The sequence below is a fragment of the Carassius carassius genome, chromosome 10 (assembly GCF_963082965.1).
Source record: "Carassius carassius chromosome 10, fCarCar2.1, whole genome shotgun sequence".
In the NCBI taxonomy this organism is placed as follows: domain Eukaryota; kingdom Metazoa; phylum Chordata; class Actinopteri; order Cypriniformes; family Cyprinidae; genus Carassius; species Carassius carassius.
In genome coordinates this window covers 3,860,952-3,879,425 of record NC_081764.1, presented here as the reverse complement: position 1 = coordinate 3,879,425, position 18,474 = coordinate 3,860,952, and the positions used below count along the sequence as shown (strand labels likewise).

Below are 18,474 nucleotides of genomic sequence, written 5' to 3'. Positions count from 1 at the left end.
AGTAAGGTTACTTGTCTAAGAATGATGGTCATGTCTGATTCTTGAGCTTATAACAGCTTAGAAATCTAGTGGCAGATACTTAACATGACCTGAAAGTTTTAGTTAATTAGCTGTGACGCTAATGATAAATCGAGCTGTGATTCATGGAGAGAGAAGAGGATAAGCTCTTGCTAGTGATGTCTTTGGCAGCATGCTCTCGTGTCTTGGATGAAGTTCACATGCATCACAAACACAGTGATAAGCTAAATCAAGACTGCAGCATTTAATATGGACAGAAGACATGTCAGTTTATAAATGTTTGTGTGGAGGTTCTCATTTGAAGAACCAAATGTATCAAATTTTCTAAATAAACTCTATCTCAAATTCTTGACAAACACATTGTGTTGAATGTTTAAATGACTCATCCCAAAACTAGACCACTACGGTTTTATATTTGAACAGTTGAGGCTATGTAATGATTATAAATCTAGTTTTTTGACAACCGAAACCACGTCGTTTTGTTTTGTCACACTGTGTGACAAATCCATAAAAAGTCTTTAGCATGTGAAGATTCAGCACAAAAAGTTGCATCATATGTATCAGTGTTATTTTAGTATCAAATTTTTATTAATGTTTTGAATTTGTTTGATTATTTTCTGTTTTTATTTATTCTGTTTTATTTTATTTTTTTAATATTTTATATTTCATTTCAGGTAAAGTTCATTTTATTTCAAGTAAAAAAAATAATAGAAGTTAGATTTGAGTTTTAGTTTACTTTTTTATGCTAATAAAGTCGGTTACATCTCAAATCAGTGTTACTTTAGTATAATTAATACACTATTACAGTATTTATTAATGTTTTGAATTAATATATTTTATATTAAAAAATGGTCACTTAGTTTTTTTTTTTATATTTTGATTTAATTTTAGTTTTACTCATAAGTAAGCAACTCACTGAGAGATGTAAGTTTTTAATATTTTCTTTGTAGCAAGTAATTTTTTACTTTATTTCAGTAACACAAAATAAAATACATAAGACAGAGTATGGATTCACACAGGAATACCAGACCTTGTCTAAATTATTTCACACTTACAGCTATGCCGCATCATTCTTTTGTTTGCTGATTATCTTTTCAACTTGCGTTCAAATCAACTCTAAACCACAAAGCCTCTGTATTTGTTCCTTACAGGCTTCTCATCAAATGAGCAGCACTTCAGAGACTGTGCCGAGGCCTATAAATCCGGTCACAACACCAGTGGAGTCTACCACATTTACATCGGAGACATGACCGAGCCAACCAAGGTGTGGGATGCATTCTTTCACAAGTATGAGGAATTAGTGTGATATATCTTGGCTGTGACATACAGAATGAGGAACGGCACAAATATAAGAGAGTGAGACTGAGATGTTTCATATCCTTCTGACAGGTCTTTTGTGATATGGTGACAAGCGGAGGTGGCTGGACGGTATTCCAGCACAGAGCCAACGGAAATGTGAACTTCCAGAAAGGGTGGAAAGACTACAAACTGGTAGGTGGACATGAAGATGTAAAAAGTGCAAAACATTTAGAATTGACTGTGCAGAACCTTAGCAACCACACTAATACCCATAACAACCATTTAGAATACCACAGCAACCACTCTAGCATTATATCAGTGTACAGACAAAGAAACTTGTTGCATTTGTAGATAATGATGAAAATCCATATTGATTATGTTTAAAGAAATTGTTGACATTTAAGAAAGGATTTTCTGTCTGTGCTGAGAAGACTTGATTACAAGTTTGGCATTATTCTGATGACATATATAGACTCAAAAAGCAGCCAAAACAGGATGAAGCACGGCGGCTAAAATTGTACGTGACAGATTGGCATCACTGGCAGTAGCTGAGCTGTTTGGTACATTCTGCTGATATTTTAAGTGCTTAAATATGCTGAAATGGATTGAAAACTGGTAGTTCTTGAAACTGTAGCAGTGAAAATCAGTACTGCAATTTTCTACATTTTGTTCATCTTGCCAAATGTTATTGTGAGCCTACCTTTCTATAAAAAGCTGAAAAGGATGAGTCTCTTTTCTGCTAAACAAAAGACTGACAATGCACCTATTTATCTCAAGGAAACAAAACAGTTGTCTTGTGTCTAATGCTGTGTTTTATTTAAAGTTGGAAATGTGATATTCCTGCTTGATATCTAATCATAAAGTGGTAATAAAGAAGTATAAAAAGGCAAAATGGCAGCAGAGATTATCATTTAACTTTGACTCATTGACGCCTTTGTGTGTGTGTGTGTGTGTGTGTGTGTGTGTGTGTGTGTGTGTGTGTGTGTGTGTGTGTGTGTGTGTGTGTGTGTGTGTGTGTGTGTGTGTGTGTGTGTGTGTGTGTGTGTGTGTGCGTGCGTGTGTTTAATTAACTATTTACAATCTTATCTGGAAAGTTTCCACTCAGATTTCTTTCAATTGCCGTTTTATAGCTTTCCCAAATAGGAAGTCTGAAAACCCGCCTTTACAAGATGAATGGAATACAGCATTGGTTCATTGTATGTTGTTCTCTCAGGGTTTCGGTGATCTTAGTGGAGAGCACTGGCTGGGTAATGAGGCTGTTCACCTGATCACCAGTCAAGCCCAGTACTCCCTCCGAGTGGAACTTAAGGACTGGGAGGAGAATGGAGCCTATGCTCTGTATGACAAATTCCAGCTCGCCGGTGAAAAACAACAGTACAGGTATCACCTGTGTTAACATAACAACCAAGATTGATAACAGTGCGAGACCTGATCATTTAATAAGGTTTGGCATCATTATCATAATCTTGCAATGTTTTTCTCTTTCTCCAGACTCTCGCTAGGAAGTTATAGTGGAACTGCAGGACAGCAAAGTAGCTTAGCATCAAACGGCACAGGCTTCAGCACTCGCGACGCTGACAACGACAAGTGTGTTTGCAAGTGTGCCCTCATGATGACCGGAGGTGAGCTTCTGCACATGAGCCAAACTGTTATAAACCAAACTGTTCAAATGTTGAGAAGTACTTCAATGAATAGTTCACTCAACAAATTTTAATTTGAACAAATTTGACTCACCCTCAGGTCATCCCAGATTTAGATGAGTTTGTGGTATAGCATAAAAAGCATAGCTGTTAGCTGAGCAATGTGAGGCTGCACACTCAAACATGCTTTCCTGAAATGTTTTTTTGAAAACAAAATCATTTAAGCAAACTTCTTCAAATATTAGACAGTAAAGCATCTCTGAGAAAGACAATAGTGTCATTCTTCAGTTTGAATCAGTTCAGGGTTGATTCAGTTCAGTTCAATGACTGTGAAAAATTCATGAATTATCAAACAAAATTTCAGTTATAAGCAGCTCTACAAAAGACATGTGTCATTATTTAGCTCCAGTGTTAATTCAGTTAATTCAATAACAGTCACAGAATTCATCATCAAACTAATTTATTTCAGCTGTAAAGCAGCTCTACAGAAGACAATACTATCAGAAGATTTAGTTCTCACCTGAAAGTGTCTTGCAATTTAATCAAATTCTCCTGTTCACACAAATATTTAATGTCCATCAGTGAAGTTGCTTTTTGCATCTTTAATTGCCATCCCATTGATAAAAACATCTTCAGAACCGAGCAAAGTCCATGATCTTAGATTATAAACAGTCTTGTCACATCCATGATCATTTGACATAAAATACTTGTTATGTAAAGACTAATCTGATTGTAGATAGGCACTCGACAGCACTTATTGAACACAAGCCATCTACATTCATATCCTCGCAGTCACATTTCTTCACCTGTGGCCTGGATTTTAAGCTGAAACTGTCATGAAAAATCCCTCTGATCCTCTTCTAACTGAAGAAAACGCTAGCCCATCACAGAATTATGTAAAACACATCCAGATTTCAGATGTGATTTCAATGCTCGCTATGCAAACAATTTAATCTATGGCTGCACTCGACTGCAGATCCCACACCACTGGGGGACAAGATAAACTGCTTTTAATAGCATGCATTGCTATTGATTTTGAAAGTTGTTGGAGTTAATTACCGTCGAACTGGCTGGAGAACTTTAAGTGCCCTTTCTGTTTGCATTTCAAATGGTAATAAAAAGATGGAAAGATGGATCCATCTGTGCGGCCTGTCCAAACTAAACACGCGTTGCGGGAGGTGATACTGATTTAATCAGGGATAGACAGACGGTGTCCTCTCTGAAGAGTGAAAGTCTGGTTTTTATTGAAGAATCACAGTTTGCTTTGACAGGTCTCGCTGAGACATCGACCGCACAGTGGGAATAACATACTCTTTGAAACACTGATAGACTGTGGAGAGAAAAATAAAAAGACACATTATAGAGGAGAAAGATGTATCAAGGGCTTTGCTTGTTTTGAGGAGATGCAATTTTTTAAGCCTGCCATTATTTGCTCACCCTCATGTCGTTCCAAGACCAGTATGACCTTCTTTATTTTGTGGTATGCTAAATAATTATTTTTTATATCTTGATTTTTTTTTCTTCTTCATTCAGTAAAAACGCTCTGTAACTATCAAGTTCTTAAAAGGACAAAAGGCAGCATAAAAGTACTTTTAAGTTTTTATTTATTTCCAGTTATTAAACTTAAACTGATTTCACACAGTTGCCGAGGCAAAATGTATCATTTTCATATCATCTAATATTTTATTTTATTTTATTAATAGATTTGGTGTTAGTTAACAGTAATAACACTGATCAAGGCCTAAAATTGTGTCAAGTATTTATCATTCTTTCAGGCTGGTGGTTTGATGCTTGCGGTCTGTCCAACCTCAATGGAATCTACTACACCGTGGGTCACAATATCCGCAAGCTCAATGGGATTAAGTGGCATCACTTCAGAGGACCCAGCTATTCACTCCGGTCCACTTCCATGATGATCCGTCCAGCTGATTTCTGACGAGAATAAATTAGCATTGCCACAAGCTTGTCATATTGATAATGACAGGACATAAAGTGCTTGCTTTGGGACATAGATGCAACAAGGTGGAGGCAAATAAAGATATAATTTAATGGATGAACAGCGATGTTTCACTACAGAGAGCTGGAGTGGACAAAAACTATCAGACTGAATATTCGGTTTCATTACTACGCCACCATATTCTTTTTTACACATTTAAACATGCTTCACCGTTACACCTACTTTTGTCTTTCACCTTTACACCAACTTTTTGAGTCCATGTGTGGCTTATAACCTGAAACTCTTAGTGATGGTGTCAAAATGTGGCAAAATTGTGGCATGATGTAATTCCAAAGGAAAACATTTCAAACCTAATGAGTCTGATTCCAGAACTGTTCTGGATGTTCAAGAGGAATAACCTTAATTTCTAAAAGGTGCTATTTTGTAAAAGATAATAGCTATTAACAATTTAGTGAGACAGATGACTAGTTCCACTACCATTCAGAAACTTGAGGTTGGTAAGATTTTTAATCTCTTATAGTCACCAAGGATGCATTTATTTGATAAAAATACAGTATTATAATTTAAAATACCTATTTGAATATACTATTTAAATATTTAATTTTGATGCTGAATTTTCAGCATCATTACTCCAGTCTTCCGTATCACAAGTTCCTTCAGAAATCAGTCTAAAATGCTGCTCAAGAAACAGTTCTTAATTATCAATGTTGAAAACTGTTGTGCTGCTTAACATTTTTGTAGAGATCATGATACATTTTTTTCTTTGTAAGTATTCTTTGATAAATAGAACAATGAAAAGAACAGCATTTATTTGAAATAGAAACCTTTTATAGCATTATAAATGTCTTTACTGTCACTTTTAATTCATTTAAATTTATCCTTGTTGAATTAAAGTGTTAATTTCTTTAAACAAATGTACTGACCCCAAACTTTTGAATGGTAGTGTTGCTAGTGTAGCTTATTAGCAAGTCAGCTGGTTAGACTGAGTCATTGTATAATGTTATGTATATTTTTAATAACTGGATATTTTTCATTTTTTGCAACTCTTTCTTTTTTTTTTTTTTGTCCTTTTTAGGCCTGAAACATACTCTGTGCAAGAATGTCAATGCAAACACTTCTAACTCCAGTGTGTAATATAATAAGACTAAATTCTATTTGTTTAACGTGTTATTAGTATTGCTATGGAGGCTATTTAGCATAAACTATAATCTTTATGGTCTTAACGGAGTAACATTTGCAAGTAAATCTTGCCGGGCAGCTTAGAATAGGTTTATTTGGGAAGTTTAGAACTAGCTACTGAATGTAACTCTTTTCTGCAATCTTTTGTACATAAATTCTTTAAAGCAACTCGAAAGCAATATGCTGCATTTGCCCACTTGCATAAAGTATGTTTCTGGCCTTAAAATTGTTGTACCCGTGTGATGTGTATGTATTGTATGCAAGAGAAAGATACTATATTTTCTTTATTAATGTTTTTAAATATGTTCTGTGTGTCCTGTTGTTCCCATTTCAAGATTAGTTGTCATTTTTTAGGAGGATGCACTTTAAGGAGCACAGTATGACGGTCATGTGGTTAGACAGCAGATACGCTGATAGGAGCTGACTGTTCCTACAATTGTACAGTGTGAACAATACTTTTAGATGCTGCTGTGGTATTAATACTTTATGACCATAAACCTTTCATCACATATCATTGCAGTTTGATAATAAACCCTACAGATCAGTTCTGGAGTCAAACTGGATACCAGGATTTCAGCAGGTTGACGTTTATTTTACTATTGTGAACTAAAAGTTGAAGATGCCAAAGGCTTTCCTGTCTTTTTGTGGTTCAAGCTTCCTAGTTCAAACAGTGTTTTTATTTAACTGAATTCCAACTTTCTGCCAAGAACATCAGGAGCATATGGAAGACATTCCCTCTTGTTGATTCTTTATTCACTTTGTAAAAATGTCAATTTGTCATATCAGATATTCCTTTTTTTTTTGGTTTTGTTTTAAGAGTTCTACATAAGCAATAAAGTGCTTCTTATATAGATGTTTGGTGCAGTTTAGGTCACTGTGTCTTAATTGTTTTTTCTGAAACATATTTCAAAAGTCGATCTGTTAAGATACTTTATATATAGCATTTAAATTATAATGATTGATCTTTAATAATCAAACTGCATATAACTAATCCTTACAGGGAATAATCTCATAACTTTGGCTAACATTCTGGCAAGGTTCTCTCAACGTTATGAACAAACATTCTTTCAGCAGCCTGTTAATAGAACAGTCATTCAAAGTTATATATATATATATATATATATATATATATATATATATATATATATATATATATATATATATATATATATATATATATATATATATATATAAACGTCCATACAAAAACATTATGAATCAATTTTTTGCTGAAACATTTTAATTTGACAATGTTACGTGTTTGAGAACATTCAAAAGTTTCCATAATGTTTGAAAAAAGATAATATTTAGAACGTTTTCAGAGAACATTCAGAGAAAAAATTGAATGTTTCGTAACGTTCTCATATTTTTGTTAGATGAGTATCTTCTTGCGAGCTGAGGGGAAAATATGAAAGGCCGTTGCACTGTAAAAAGCTTCCAAAAAGAATTTGACACCGTAAACCATATTACCCAGATAGCTGAAAAATGTTAGACATTATTAACCTTGTGGGACGGTAGTCAAACTGGCTGTTGTTTTGATAAGAAGTTATTCTCTAGCGCCATCTGCTGACAGCTCTGTATGTAGGCTGCACAAGCATCTACCACCTCAGAACTACAGCATGACCACTATAAAGGATTAATCGAAATATAATGAAATATTGAATTATATCCATAACAGTTTCAACAGGTTTTTCAGGTCTGGTTGAAGAGTTCTGTAGTTCAGAGCAGTAATGTAGCTGTGTGAAGTGAAACTGGATGTGTTCAAAACCCTCTTTGCTCTTTTATATCATCCTCTCTCTCTTGTTCCTTTTCTCAGTCCTTCTCGCCCTCCCCTCCTCTTCCGACCTCGATTCAGTTTTTTGTTGTTGTTTTGGCTCTGCCCCTCCTCTGGAGAAGCTAGAGGGATGTCTAAACCACAGAAACTTATTTTAGGTTACTGCAGACGGTCACAGTACATTTTTATTTTACTTATATTTATCTTTACAATTCATATATATTAACAAGATACCAAAGTCCAAGATATAGGAAACAATATTTCATAATGATGTGCAGATGGTCAGATTTGAGCAGTAGGGGGCAGATGGGGACAGTGGTTTATTAGTAAGGGTGAAATGACCAGAGATTAACACCAGGGTCACACTGGTGTTATGAGGTAGGCTTATGTTTTCATTTGTCGTAATAAACTATGTAAAAGGCGCATAAACATGTAAATATTAAAGATGGAAACCATAGTATTTAGGTTTTTAATCACAATTACGTGAGATACGAACTTTAAATAATTTTGAGCGTATATTGAGCAGATATTGTCATTTATAATATTTAGGAATATAACAGGTTTGTTCATTTGATTCTGTCTGGTTCAAGCGTGTTTCAAAACGTTTCACTGATAATAAACAGTAGTTTTATTTTTATTTTTTTCTCTGTCAACACTCTATATCCTGATCGTCTTTTGAAATATCCCTTTAAATAATAAAAGATATTTCCATGAAGTGACTTAATTTTGGAGGGAAAACAACAGTGCAAACATTAGTTAGTATTAGCGATTGATTTGATGAGTTCTCTGATGTTTTGTTGTGTTATTTTGTTTCATTCTATTACATAACATGTTGTTTGATAAAATTACAGAAATGATGTTGACAGTTTCAAAATGAATTGCTATTGTGTGTGTTTGTGTGTATGTGATATATAAATATAGCTTAACCAGAATGAACAATAATTTGATCGTTTGCAGTGTAACACTTACAATGGACTTCACTGTAGCATACTGTAAAATATATTAATACTTCCTTTCAAAATTGTGTTATTTGAGCTGTAGAGTTGACATCGTTATAATGGGGTTTAAAATATTTGCAGTTAACTTTGCATAGATAAAGTTTATAGTGATTTTTACCTTTTAGTCCTGTGTTAGGCCTATATATGTTTTGTGACTACAGTTTTGATATGGTGTATAAACAGAAACATGTATCCTGGTTCAATACCCTTTTCCATAAACTTCCATTTCAAGTGCAATACTGTAAATCTGAATCTTGCTTGTTTTTTTACATAATGAGAAGCGAGTCAAATGCCGTCAATAGAGCTTAACTGGTATAGATTTGGGAACATTTCCTTAACCTTAATAAGCCACTAGATGGATGTAGTCACAATTCACCCTGGGTACCTTGTCACTGATGTGCCGTATGCAATTAACATGGAAAACTGTCTGCAATGTTGGCATGCAAAACACTTCTCCAAAACAGTGGTTGGTAATGCAGCTGTCCCATCCCATCATTCTTAACCCAGGGGGTCTGTAAATGCACTCAGCTTTAGCTATTCTAGATTGATCGTAAACATTCTAGCTCATGGGGAAGCTGAGGATACTGAGACTATGCTGCTGTTTGGATCTATTTCTGTGTGGTTTAATGTATCATGGCTGCTTTGATGTTAGTCTGTTTTTTATGCATTCATATGTCCATGCTGAAGCATAATTTTAGAACTGGATAATGGAGTCTTTTATACTCTCTGATTATGTGCATTCATTTTAGTATTAATATATGATGTTGTATATATATTTTTATCTTGCTTGCAATGTAATATCAAGGCATTATAAGAATTTAACACACACACATACAAACATTAAATAAAAAAATACATACATGTGTTTTATGTATATGCTTTAAAAAAGTCTGTAATTTCCCTTCAAAGAATGCCATGTCTTATCCTGTATAAATCGCATGGTAGAATCATGGTCCTTTTTTTAGCCATTATATATTGGAAATGCTTGTGTACATGCCCAATATACCATGATAGTATAGTACTTGTTATTATAAATAGATGATAGTGACCTATCAGACTTCATGTCGCTGCAGTCATCAATAACTTATTAGTGCTTCACTACTGCCAAACTGATTCATTAGGGTTCAATTATACATGAATGTCAGTATGAAAGTGTTGGATATCTCAATTTTATTTCACATTTCATACATTTTACCCGGTAATACCTATGTATCATTTCTTCAGAAATGAATAGGAAATCAAAATTTTCTTTGCCAATGAATATATATGACGTTAGATGGTAGTATTAAAAGAAATGCTGAAGTTCATGTGTGACACCTAAGCATGAAAACTTCATGACAGTGACAGAATGATGTGTACATTACAGAGATGCATTCTGCATGTACCTTTGTTAACTGCAGTCAAAATGGGGCATGTGCATGCACATTTTCTATGTTTTTACATGGATCAGCATAATGGCTGTGTTTATTTGAAACACAGTGTTCTTGGTAATGTTAATAACCTTGGCACATACTGTTTGATAATGAAAATAGCGCAAAAGAGCACACCTATAATTAAACATGATGAATTAAACACATGTTATGGATAACATTATATGATTTGTTTTTTATTATTATTATTTCACGCTGTGCTGTATTTTTCTAGTAGTGTTTGTGTGTTTTCTGAGGTAATACTAGACACAACACTATGTATAAACTTAGCATTTGTCCCCCTCACCTTTCATTACATGTTTCCAATCTGCTGTCCAAGAGGTTATAAAGTAAATATCTGCAGGGGCTATTACAGCAAATCAATAAATCATTTAGATTATGCGGAGGCTTGTGTAGAATGACTTGACATTTGTCTAATCTCATCAGACGTATTCAACGAAGCACAGTCAGTGACTTCAGTCTGCATGCAGTCAAGGGTCACGACACGCTCACGATTCAGACCTGATTGCATCTTTTGATATGAGAAAGAGAAGCAGGAAAGCAATAGACAAAACAGATTCAAGATTTAAAACCGGGGTGGGTGGGTGAGGTAAGAAGGAAAAATGGAGAAGGAGGGTTTATTTTAGAGTGTGCGTGTGTGTCTTGAGCAGGTGCTGAGAGTGTCTGAGGACAGTTTGAGTATCTAATCTGAGTCATACACAGAAATGACTCACAACAACACCAGTCTTCGTCATACATAGAAAGAGAGAGGGACGTCTTGGTGTCCTTTAACATCTTTCGCAGTACCTGCTGACTATTATGTATCTGGTTTGTTCATTCAGACTCATTGGATGGCAAAATTAGGTGGTCCGTGTGGTAATATGGCATCTACTTCTTGATTCAATGTATTACTTGCTGTTTCTTTGTAATTAATTGTGAAAATTACTAGCATTTTAGAGTGAAAACTGTTTATATATTAGTAAGCCAAGTATAGTTTTCCCAATGAAAGTAACTATAGAGGCTGGCATGGCATTAAAAAAACAATACATACATCAGTACATCAATACATATAACGCACAATACTTTAATATACCATGCTACAGAATGATTCGCCATACAAATAAAGAATACTACTTCTTGGAGGTACCTTGGATTTTCCTTTTTTTTTTTCTTTTTTTTTTTTTAAATAAGAGTAATTGTAGGTTGTCCACTGATATATTCAGTTCATCTGTGTCATATGCAAAAAAAAGTAGAATTGGCGTACAAGAGAAATGGTAAATGGACTGCATTTATATAGCACTTTCAACAGACCACATGGCCATCCAAAGCACTTTCCAAGTTGCCTCACATTCACACACCGACTGCAATGTCAGCCATTCAAGGCGCCATCCAGCTCATCAGAGGCAGCTGGGGTTAGGTGTCTTGCTCAAGGACACCTCAACACTTGGTCAGGTGGAGCCGGGGATTGAACCACCAACCTTCCGGTTTGTAGACAACCTACATGAACCACTGAGCCACTGCCGCCCCAGAAAGATAAAGGAGTATTAAAATGTACGAAAATAAATAATGTAATGCAGCTGTTGTGGTGATAGCATTACAACCATGTCATACCAAAGCTACTGACAAAGCATAGTAAAAATATGGTGGTGAATATATATAGTAGGAGGGTACTTTGTGGGTCAGGTTGTCTATTAATAGAACAAAGACAGAAATACAAAGTGACTTGAGCTTATGTCATTCTAATATCATTGTCAGGCGGTAACCCACTATTATTAGAGTCCATTCATAACTTTATCCTGACAGGAAAGACTTGTGATGAGACCATGACCAAAAAATGTGGAAATACCATGTTATTTTGTAAGCATGGGCTGACCATAATGTGTGAACATAAATATAGTTTCAAACATAAGTATAAACTTTTTTTAATACCATCTTCCATTTCATTGCAGGCGACTTCTTATTATCAATGACCTTTGTTAATACAGAGCTAGCTGGTGCTACACATCATTTAGTATGAAATACTACAAAATCAACCCTGTTTTTGCTGGTTAGCATAAGCAGAGACAATTAGCGATACAGCTGTGTGCTAAAATGCTGGGTTGGCTTGTTTACGTGGACCAAATGGAATGCGAGGACACTAATTGTCTCATCCAAGCTGGTTTCTAATGACACCCGAGCTGTCAAACTACTACAGCTGTGTGCGCTAAAGCTTGTAAACGACTGACTACTGTGCACGGCTAACGTCATATCCTAGCACAGTGTTGTTGATTAGCCCATTACTCATGGTCTGTTAATGAGACGACTGCTCAAAAGAAGAAATGATTCTATATGCAGTTCAATCTTTGCACTAATTCCCAACTGAGATTAGACATGCATTCAGATTATTATTGGAAAACAGAGCTCAGTTGAATGTCGGCTCATGACATTTATTATAAAGCACATTTATTGTAATGTGTTTTTCGATGCTAATAGATTTATCATCTGGTGTAGTGTGAGTTGTATACGTCAAGGACAATTGAGTCTAAATAGAGTTCTCAGTTATGTTACATTAAAATATGTAAATAATAGTTTTTAGTGGAAGGCAAAATTTTCATACAAATACATTGCAGAAATTTCAGAACAGTTGATTATTTGGCCTTGGAAGAGTCTGATGAGAAATGTTTGAGTTCATAGTGAGACTTGGGAAATCTGAACACACATTTGATGAGATGTTGAAATCTCTTCTGAAACAGTAGACAGGGAAAAGTCTTGATTTGTTCTCCTATAATTTTGTTTTTGAGATTTATTTATTGCAATATTAAAGCTATTATTGAGAGAGATATATCTCCTTTGTTATTTTCTTACTACAAAAGCCATTTACATCTCCGAATGAGTTAAATGTGAATTGTCTGAGGTTGTGAATGTCTTGCTTTTACAAATACATTAGGAGATGCTACAATGGCCAGTCAGTGAAGCTTTTAATAAGCGTGTTTAGCTGCATTCTGAGCTGGTAAGTGCATCCAGCTGGTGGTGTTAGCGGTGATATAAGTGACGGTTTCTTTCCTCGGTACACTTCTCCATATGTGAGTCACCAAAAGCCAGAGGAAGCAGGAAGAGATGAGAAATAACATCCAAAATGACAGTCATTTTTATTTTTGTCCCCAAAGATTCAGGGATCTTGTGTGGGAGCTAAAAACAAGCAAAGACATTTAAGAGGTGGATATATATTTATCGCGCACAGATTTCAGATAATCCTTGAGCAATTAAGGTAGCATCACTTTGAGTTATCTAGGGCAGGATTCATCATTTAGTATGAAATACTACAAAATCAACCCTGTTGTATAAGTCAGTGCAAACTGGGTCTTTACATTACATTTTTACAAATGGTGACCCAAGTGCCAAAGTAAATATGGATATTATATGCATAATTATTATAATAACTAAGGCTGAATAATAAAAAAAAGTCTCTCAAATTGCATTTTATTACCGTATTTAAATGTAGCATTTTTGTGTGTGACCTTATCAGTTCTCACGTTATAATGTAGTATAACGCAGACTTGTTTTTAGCTGGGTTTGAAACACAATGCAAGTGTTTGCATTACATTTTACAACTGGTGACAGAACAAAGTACCAAAATTGTTGTACAAATATAAGCAAAAACGTCAGACATTTAAAATCTATTAATGTTACCATGAATTATGCTAAATGTTTATCATGACCATGGCTGCATAAGAAAATGGTCAATTCTGGCTTGTAAAAGTCCAGTATTGATTTTAGAAACATTATTTGTCTTTTAAATGTTAACATTGCAGCACTCTGCCTAGAAAATATTGCAGAGTTTGATGAAAAATATGGTAAATATTATATGGCTAGTTACATTTTATTATTTTAATTTATCATAGCTGTGCGTGACCTTATCAGAACAGGTCTGCAGCCCCTTTTTGAGGTTGGCACACAGCAGTTATGAACCATTGCTTTACGCATTATCTCTGCAGTAACCTAGTTGCTTAATGGTTAGCCTTATGAAAATGTCTAGCAGATTAATACTCTAATTATCCCATTCACCATTTTATCAGCAAGGTTGTATAAATGAAACAGAGGGGATGTGCAAATCCAAGGCTCATGATAAGCTTTTCTTCAGCACGACTCCTGCTTAAAATAGCTTGGCTTGCGCTTTGAGAACAGGCCTGTGTATCAATCAACAGAAGCGCGCACATGCACAATTCAACACCCAGTCTGCAAAAATAGATCATCACACTGAGTTCTGGCACGTTGTACAAAAACATGCCATGGCAGTGGAGAAGAGCATGCATTTGTAGTCGTTTCATCAGGATCTATAGGCGTCCTTGAGCGGTTTTAGGGTATTGTGAGATCATGGGTGCATCTAAAACAAGAGACGCAGTCAGAAAAGTTTTTTGCATGTTTGCATGGTTAGACAGAAGTGTTTTTGGTTGGTCATAACATGGCCACCTGTTATTCAACTGGAGAAATTCCATTTGCATGTTTGGGGTCATAGTGGACACCATGTGCATCCAGAGAAATGTAACACCGCCCACCTCAGAGGACACTTCCTCATTCCATTCATATAAAAGACACCAGTGACCACCAGCAGCATCCAAACAGATTACAAACCTTGAGATTTGAACCTCACCAACCAGGAAAACACAATAAGAGCCATGAGTACAGCTGCCGTCCAGCAAAACCGGCCTTTTAGCAGAGCCGTCAGAAAGATCAAGGTGGCTTCAACAGTGAACAGCCTCGCCAAAAGCTGGCAAAGTTGGGCGAACAAAAACACAGAAAAGCAAGACATGATCCCGAGTGGATGGATGCCCGACACCATCCTTGAGGACACGAAAGACAAGCAGAAGGAAAAGAGTGAGATGAAACTCTTGGTTACTCCTCGTGTGGTTTCGGTGAATAGCGAAGTTGGTGCGGACGACCAGATCAAGACAGTGACCGTGACTAAAGGCATCACGCCAAAATGTACTGAATATGGAAAAGACCTAGTGAACATCATCAAGGAGAAGATCAACACCAATCAGCTAACATCAGAGGACACCAAAAACTTTCTTGGCAATGAATCTCCCACCAGGAGACGCTACTGTGGTGGGAAAGCTGGAACTTTGGTGAAGACGCTGGGATCCCGAAGTAGTGGTTCAGATGCTGAGGACAGTGGTCTTGGGGAGGAAGTGTCTCTAAGCGACAACAGTGATCAGAATGAGAGTGAACCGAAGAAACATGTCAACAGACAAAAGGTGTGTTTATCTGTTCAATTCAAGCTATGTTCTGGTAATTTCTGTTTGTACTGAGTGCACATAGCCAAGCTTATTAGCAAAAGCTATTTTCACTAACTCCGCCCACAATTGCTTAGATATTATAGCGTTAGTTTAGCTTTAGTTTAGCATTAGTATAGCGTTAGTATAGTGTTAGTGTATTACTTCTGTACACACTTAAATTATAGTGGCATATAATAAAGACATTAATTATAAATGGCAAGCCTAAAAACAAATTTAAAGCAAAACTGATACTACCGGTTTGTGGCAAACACACTGTAAAAATCAAATCTTTTTGGATTTGAAACTTTAGTCTTTGCAACTTTACAGATCTTCTTCATGCACAAAGAGCTTGTAACACTCCAGAGAGAAAGGAAAAATTGAAATCGCATCATATGATCCCTTTAATTTAAATGTGGTTGTCTCTCTGAAAGTACTCACAAAATCTATAGTTATAAACGTGTTTTGATAGTGAATCTTTTGATGTTTTTGAATGACTCTTTAAATAGTTGAATACAAGTTTCTTGGTTGAAAAGATGAAAATCACAGCCAACCTTAAATATTTTTTCCCTATTAATAATAATGGAAATCTGGGCTTTAGAGCATTAGAACAAGTCACAGTCCAACTGTATCGTCACAGCAGCATAATGTTCCTTCATAAACTCAATGGAATATATGTAAATAAATACAGTGATAGATCATTTTACTCTGACCTTCGAAAAGCATCATGCTCACCCTCAACTTGATGAGTGAGATCCATCACAGCTGTGTCGATCTGGTATTTGTATATCACCAGCTTTCATTTCACAGGACGCATTAGCACGGGTTCAGATGGCGCCCATGTGAAATTAGTGCCCCTTGAAGACATCCTGAGAAATATTTAACAGTAATCCTCAGGCATGTCAGACAGACAGTAGTGTAATTTGACTGTCTGGTGACAAGCCAGGTTGTCTACACCTTAAACAAGATATGAATAATATATTATTGTAAAAAAATGTTTTAAAGTCCAAATGAAAATGAAATTTTTTTTATCTTTTAAAGTGAATTATTATTCTTACTATGAATGTTTATTATTATTATCATTATTAATACTACTAGTAATTAATAATTAATAACCTCTGAAGCCTTTGTAGATGATGTCACCCTGATGTCTCTTAATGAGTAATGGGTGTTTTTGGGTGTAACATGCTATAAACCAATCAGAGTTTCATCTCTAAAAACCAGTTGTGTTCACGCCATGGCGGGTTCGCTATTTACATGGCTGAATGTAATTTTTCATTTTTAAAAATGTTGCTGCTGCTGCACATCCCTGTGTGTGTAATAAGCATAGTGTAGGCTTTTTGTGCACCTGTCTATAGGCGCAAATTACTAACAAGCTCTTGAATTAACAGAAAAAATATTACGCCAGACTTTAGACCAGGTTTGAGTTGGTCTATGGGGCAGTTTATTTTCAGTTCCTCAAAATAGCAACGCGCCAACAATGCACCTGAACACACTTGCACTTGTTAGACAAGCATGCCCATGGGTGATAAAATGGGCACAAATGCATTTGCTATTTAAACAACGCGGCACAGGATGTGAAAATTAGAACTGCGTCGGGCTGAAACTAGCAAAAACACCTGCGCCACGCATTGTGCCGGGTGTATGATAGGGCACTAATTCTTTAAAACATACACTTTCTGATGTGAATAAATGGTCATGAATAACATATGAATCTTGTCCTCTCAGATTAAAATAACTACGATGAATGACTTGAGGAGCAAGTGGCAGCGGTTCGCTGAAGACCACATTGAAGGCCAGAAGCTCAACCCTTTCAGTGAAGAGTTTGACTATGAACATGCCATGGCTATTCGACTCCAAAAGGGCGACGCGGGATACGGACAGCCCAAAGATGGATCCAAAACAGCCCAACGCGCCGATCGGGCTCAAAAACACATCCACCGTGAGATGGAGGAGATGTGTTTTATCATACGCAGCATGGGCCAGCGGGATAAAGAGGGACGAATCTACGTCACCTTCGGCCGCCTGTTTGACCGCTACGTTAAGATCTCTGATAAAGTTGTGGGAATTTTGTTACGCTGTCGCAAACACAAGATGGTGGACTTTGAGGGCGAGATGCTCTGGAAGGGCCAGGATGATGACATTATAATCACATTACTAGAATAATGTCCCAGAAAGCTGTTAATGCTGCATTCAAGTCCTCCTGGGAAGTTTGTACTTATGAGTTAACAAGTTGTAATTATATTCTTAGGTGCTATCAAGTCACTTTGGTCGGAACACGATGGCGATTCAACTTTTCTACATAAAGTTCAATGTTTTTGGTTTTTTTTTTATCTACATCTACAAAATGATGAATAGGGTGCATCATTGTTTTTGATTTTTTTCTGTTTTTATTCAATATAGGATGTTGATGGAATTATTATGCATTCTTTGGTAATTATAGAATAACATAATGTTTTGGATATGTAGCTTATGTAGTTTAATTGTACATGACAAAATGTTTTTTTTTTATTAATTTCAAATTTACTGCCAATACAGATACTTTGACATGCTCCAAATTCAGAGTTTCCCACTCGTAATAACGACTTGTAAATATGATCTAACTGACATGACCTGAATGCACCATAAGTTGCAATGTTAAAAAGTAACTAGTTATTTCTTGAACTTTATTTTTCTCAGTATCTCAGCTGTTTTCAAAATACTGTTATATTTGCACTAAAAACCTACTTTTTCAAACAAGTATTGGTGTAGCATGTCAAAATGGTTCATTGCTGTTTTTATGCATATTATATGCGTATAGTTAAACTAACTACTTTCAAGTTGAGTGTAGTTAAATGACATTAAGTTAGGTTCTAGATATCTAGTTTCAAATTAGCCCTCTATTTATAATTTTTTTCTAGCAAGACGAAATGTTAGAACCTTGAGAACGTTCCAGAAACCTGCTGAAC

The 18,474-nt window shown here is 35.7% G+C and overlaps 2 protein-coding genes across 2 annotated transcripts in view; both read left to right on the top strand.

Annotated features, from left to right (window-relative positions):
- LOC132151559 (angiopoietin-4-like) overlaps positions 1-5,760 on the top strand; it is a 30,158-nt gene extending 24,398 nt beyond the window's left edge. The window contains exons 5-9 of the mRNA XM_059559743.1: positions 1,170-1,282; positions 1,408-1,509; positions 2,531-2,697; positions 2,809-2,939; positions 4,733-5,760. Coding sequence (XP_059415726.1) covers positions 1,170-1,282; positions 1,408-1,509; positions 2,531-2,697; positions 2,809-2,939; positions 4,733-4,893 — 674 coding nt within the window. The 3' untranslated portion in view covers positions 4,894-5,760. The remainder of the gene's footprint in view (positions 1-1,169; positions 1,283-1,407; positions 1,510-2,530; positions 2,698-2,808; positions 2,940-4,732) is intronic.
- A 9,097-nt stretch (positions 5,761-14,857) lies between these two features.
- Positions 14,858-18,266, top strand: LOC132151558 (actin-binding Rho-activating protein-like). Its single transcript, XM_059559742.1, has 2 exons — positions 14,858-15,508; positions 17,255-18,266. Exons 1-2 carry the CDS (start codon positions 14,930-14,932, stop codon positions 17,690-17,692), a joined length of 1,017 nt encoding a protein of 338 aa, XP_059415725.1. The 5' UTR covers positions 14,858-14,929; the 3' UTR covers positions 17,693-18,266.
- The last annotated feature ends 208 nt before the right edge of the window (positions 18,267-18,474 follow it).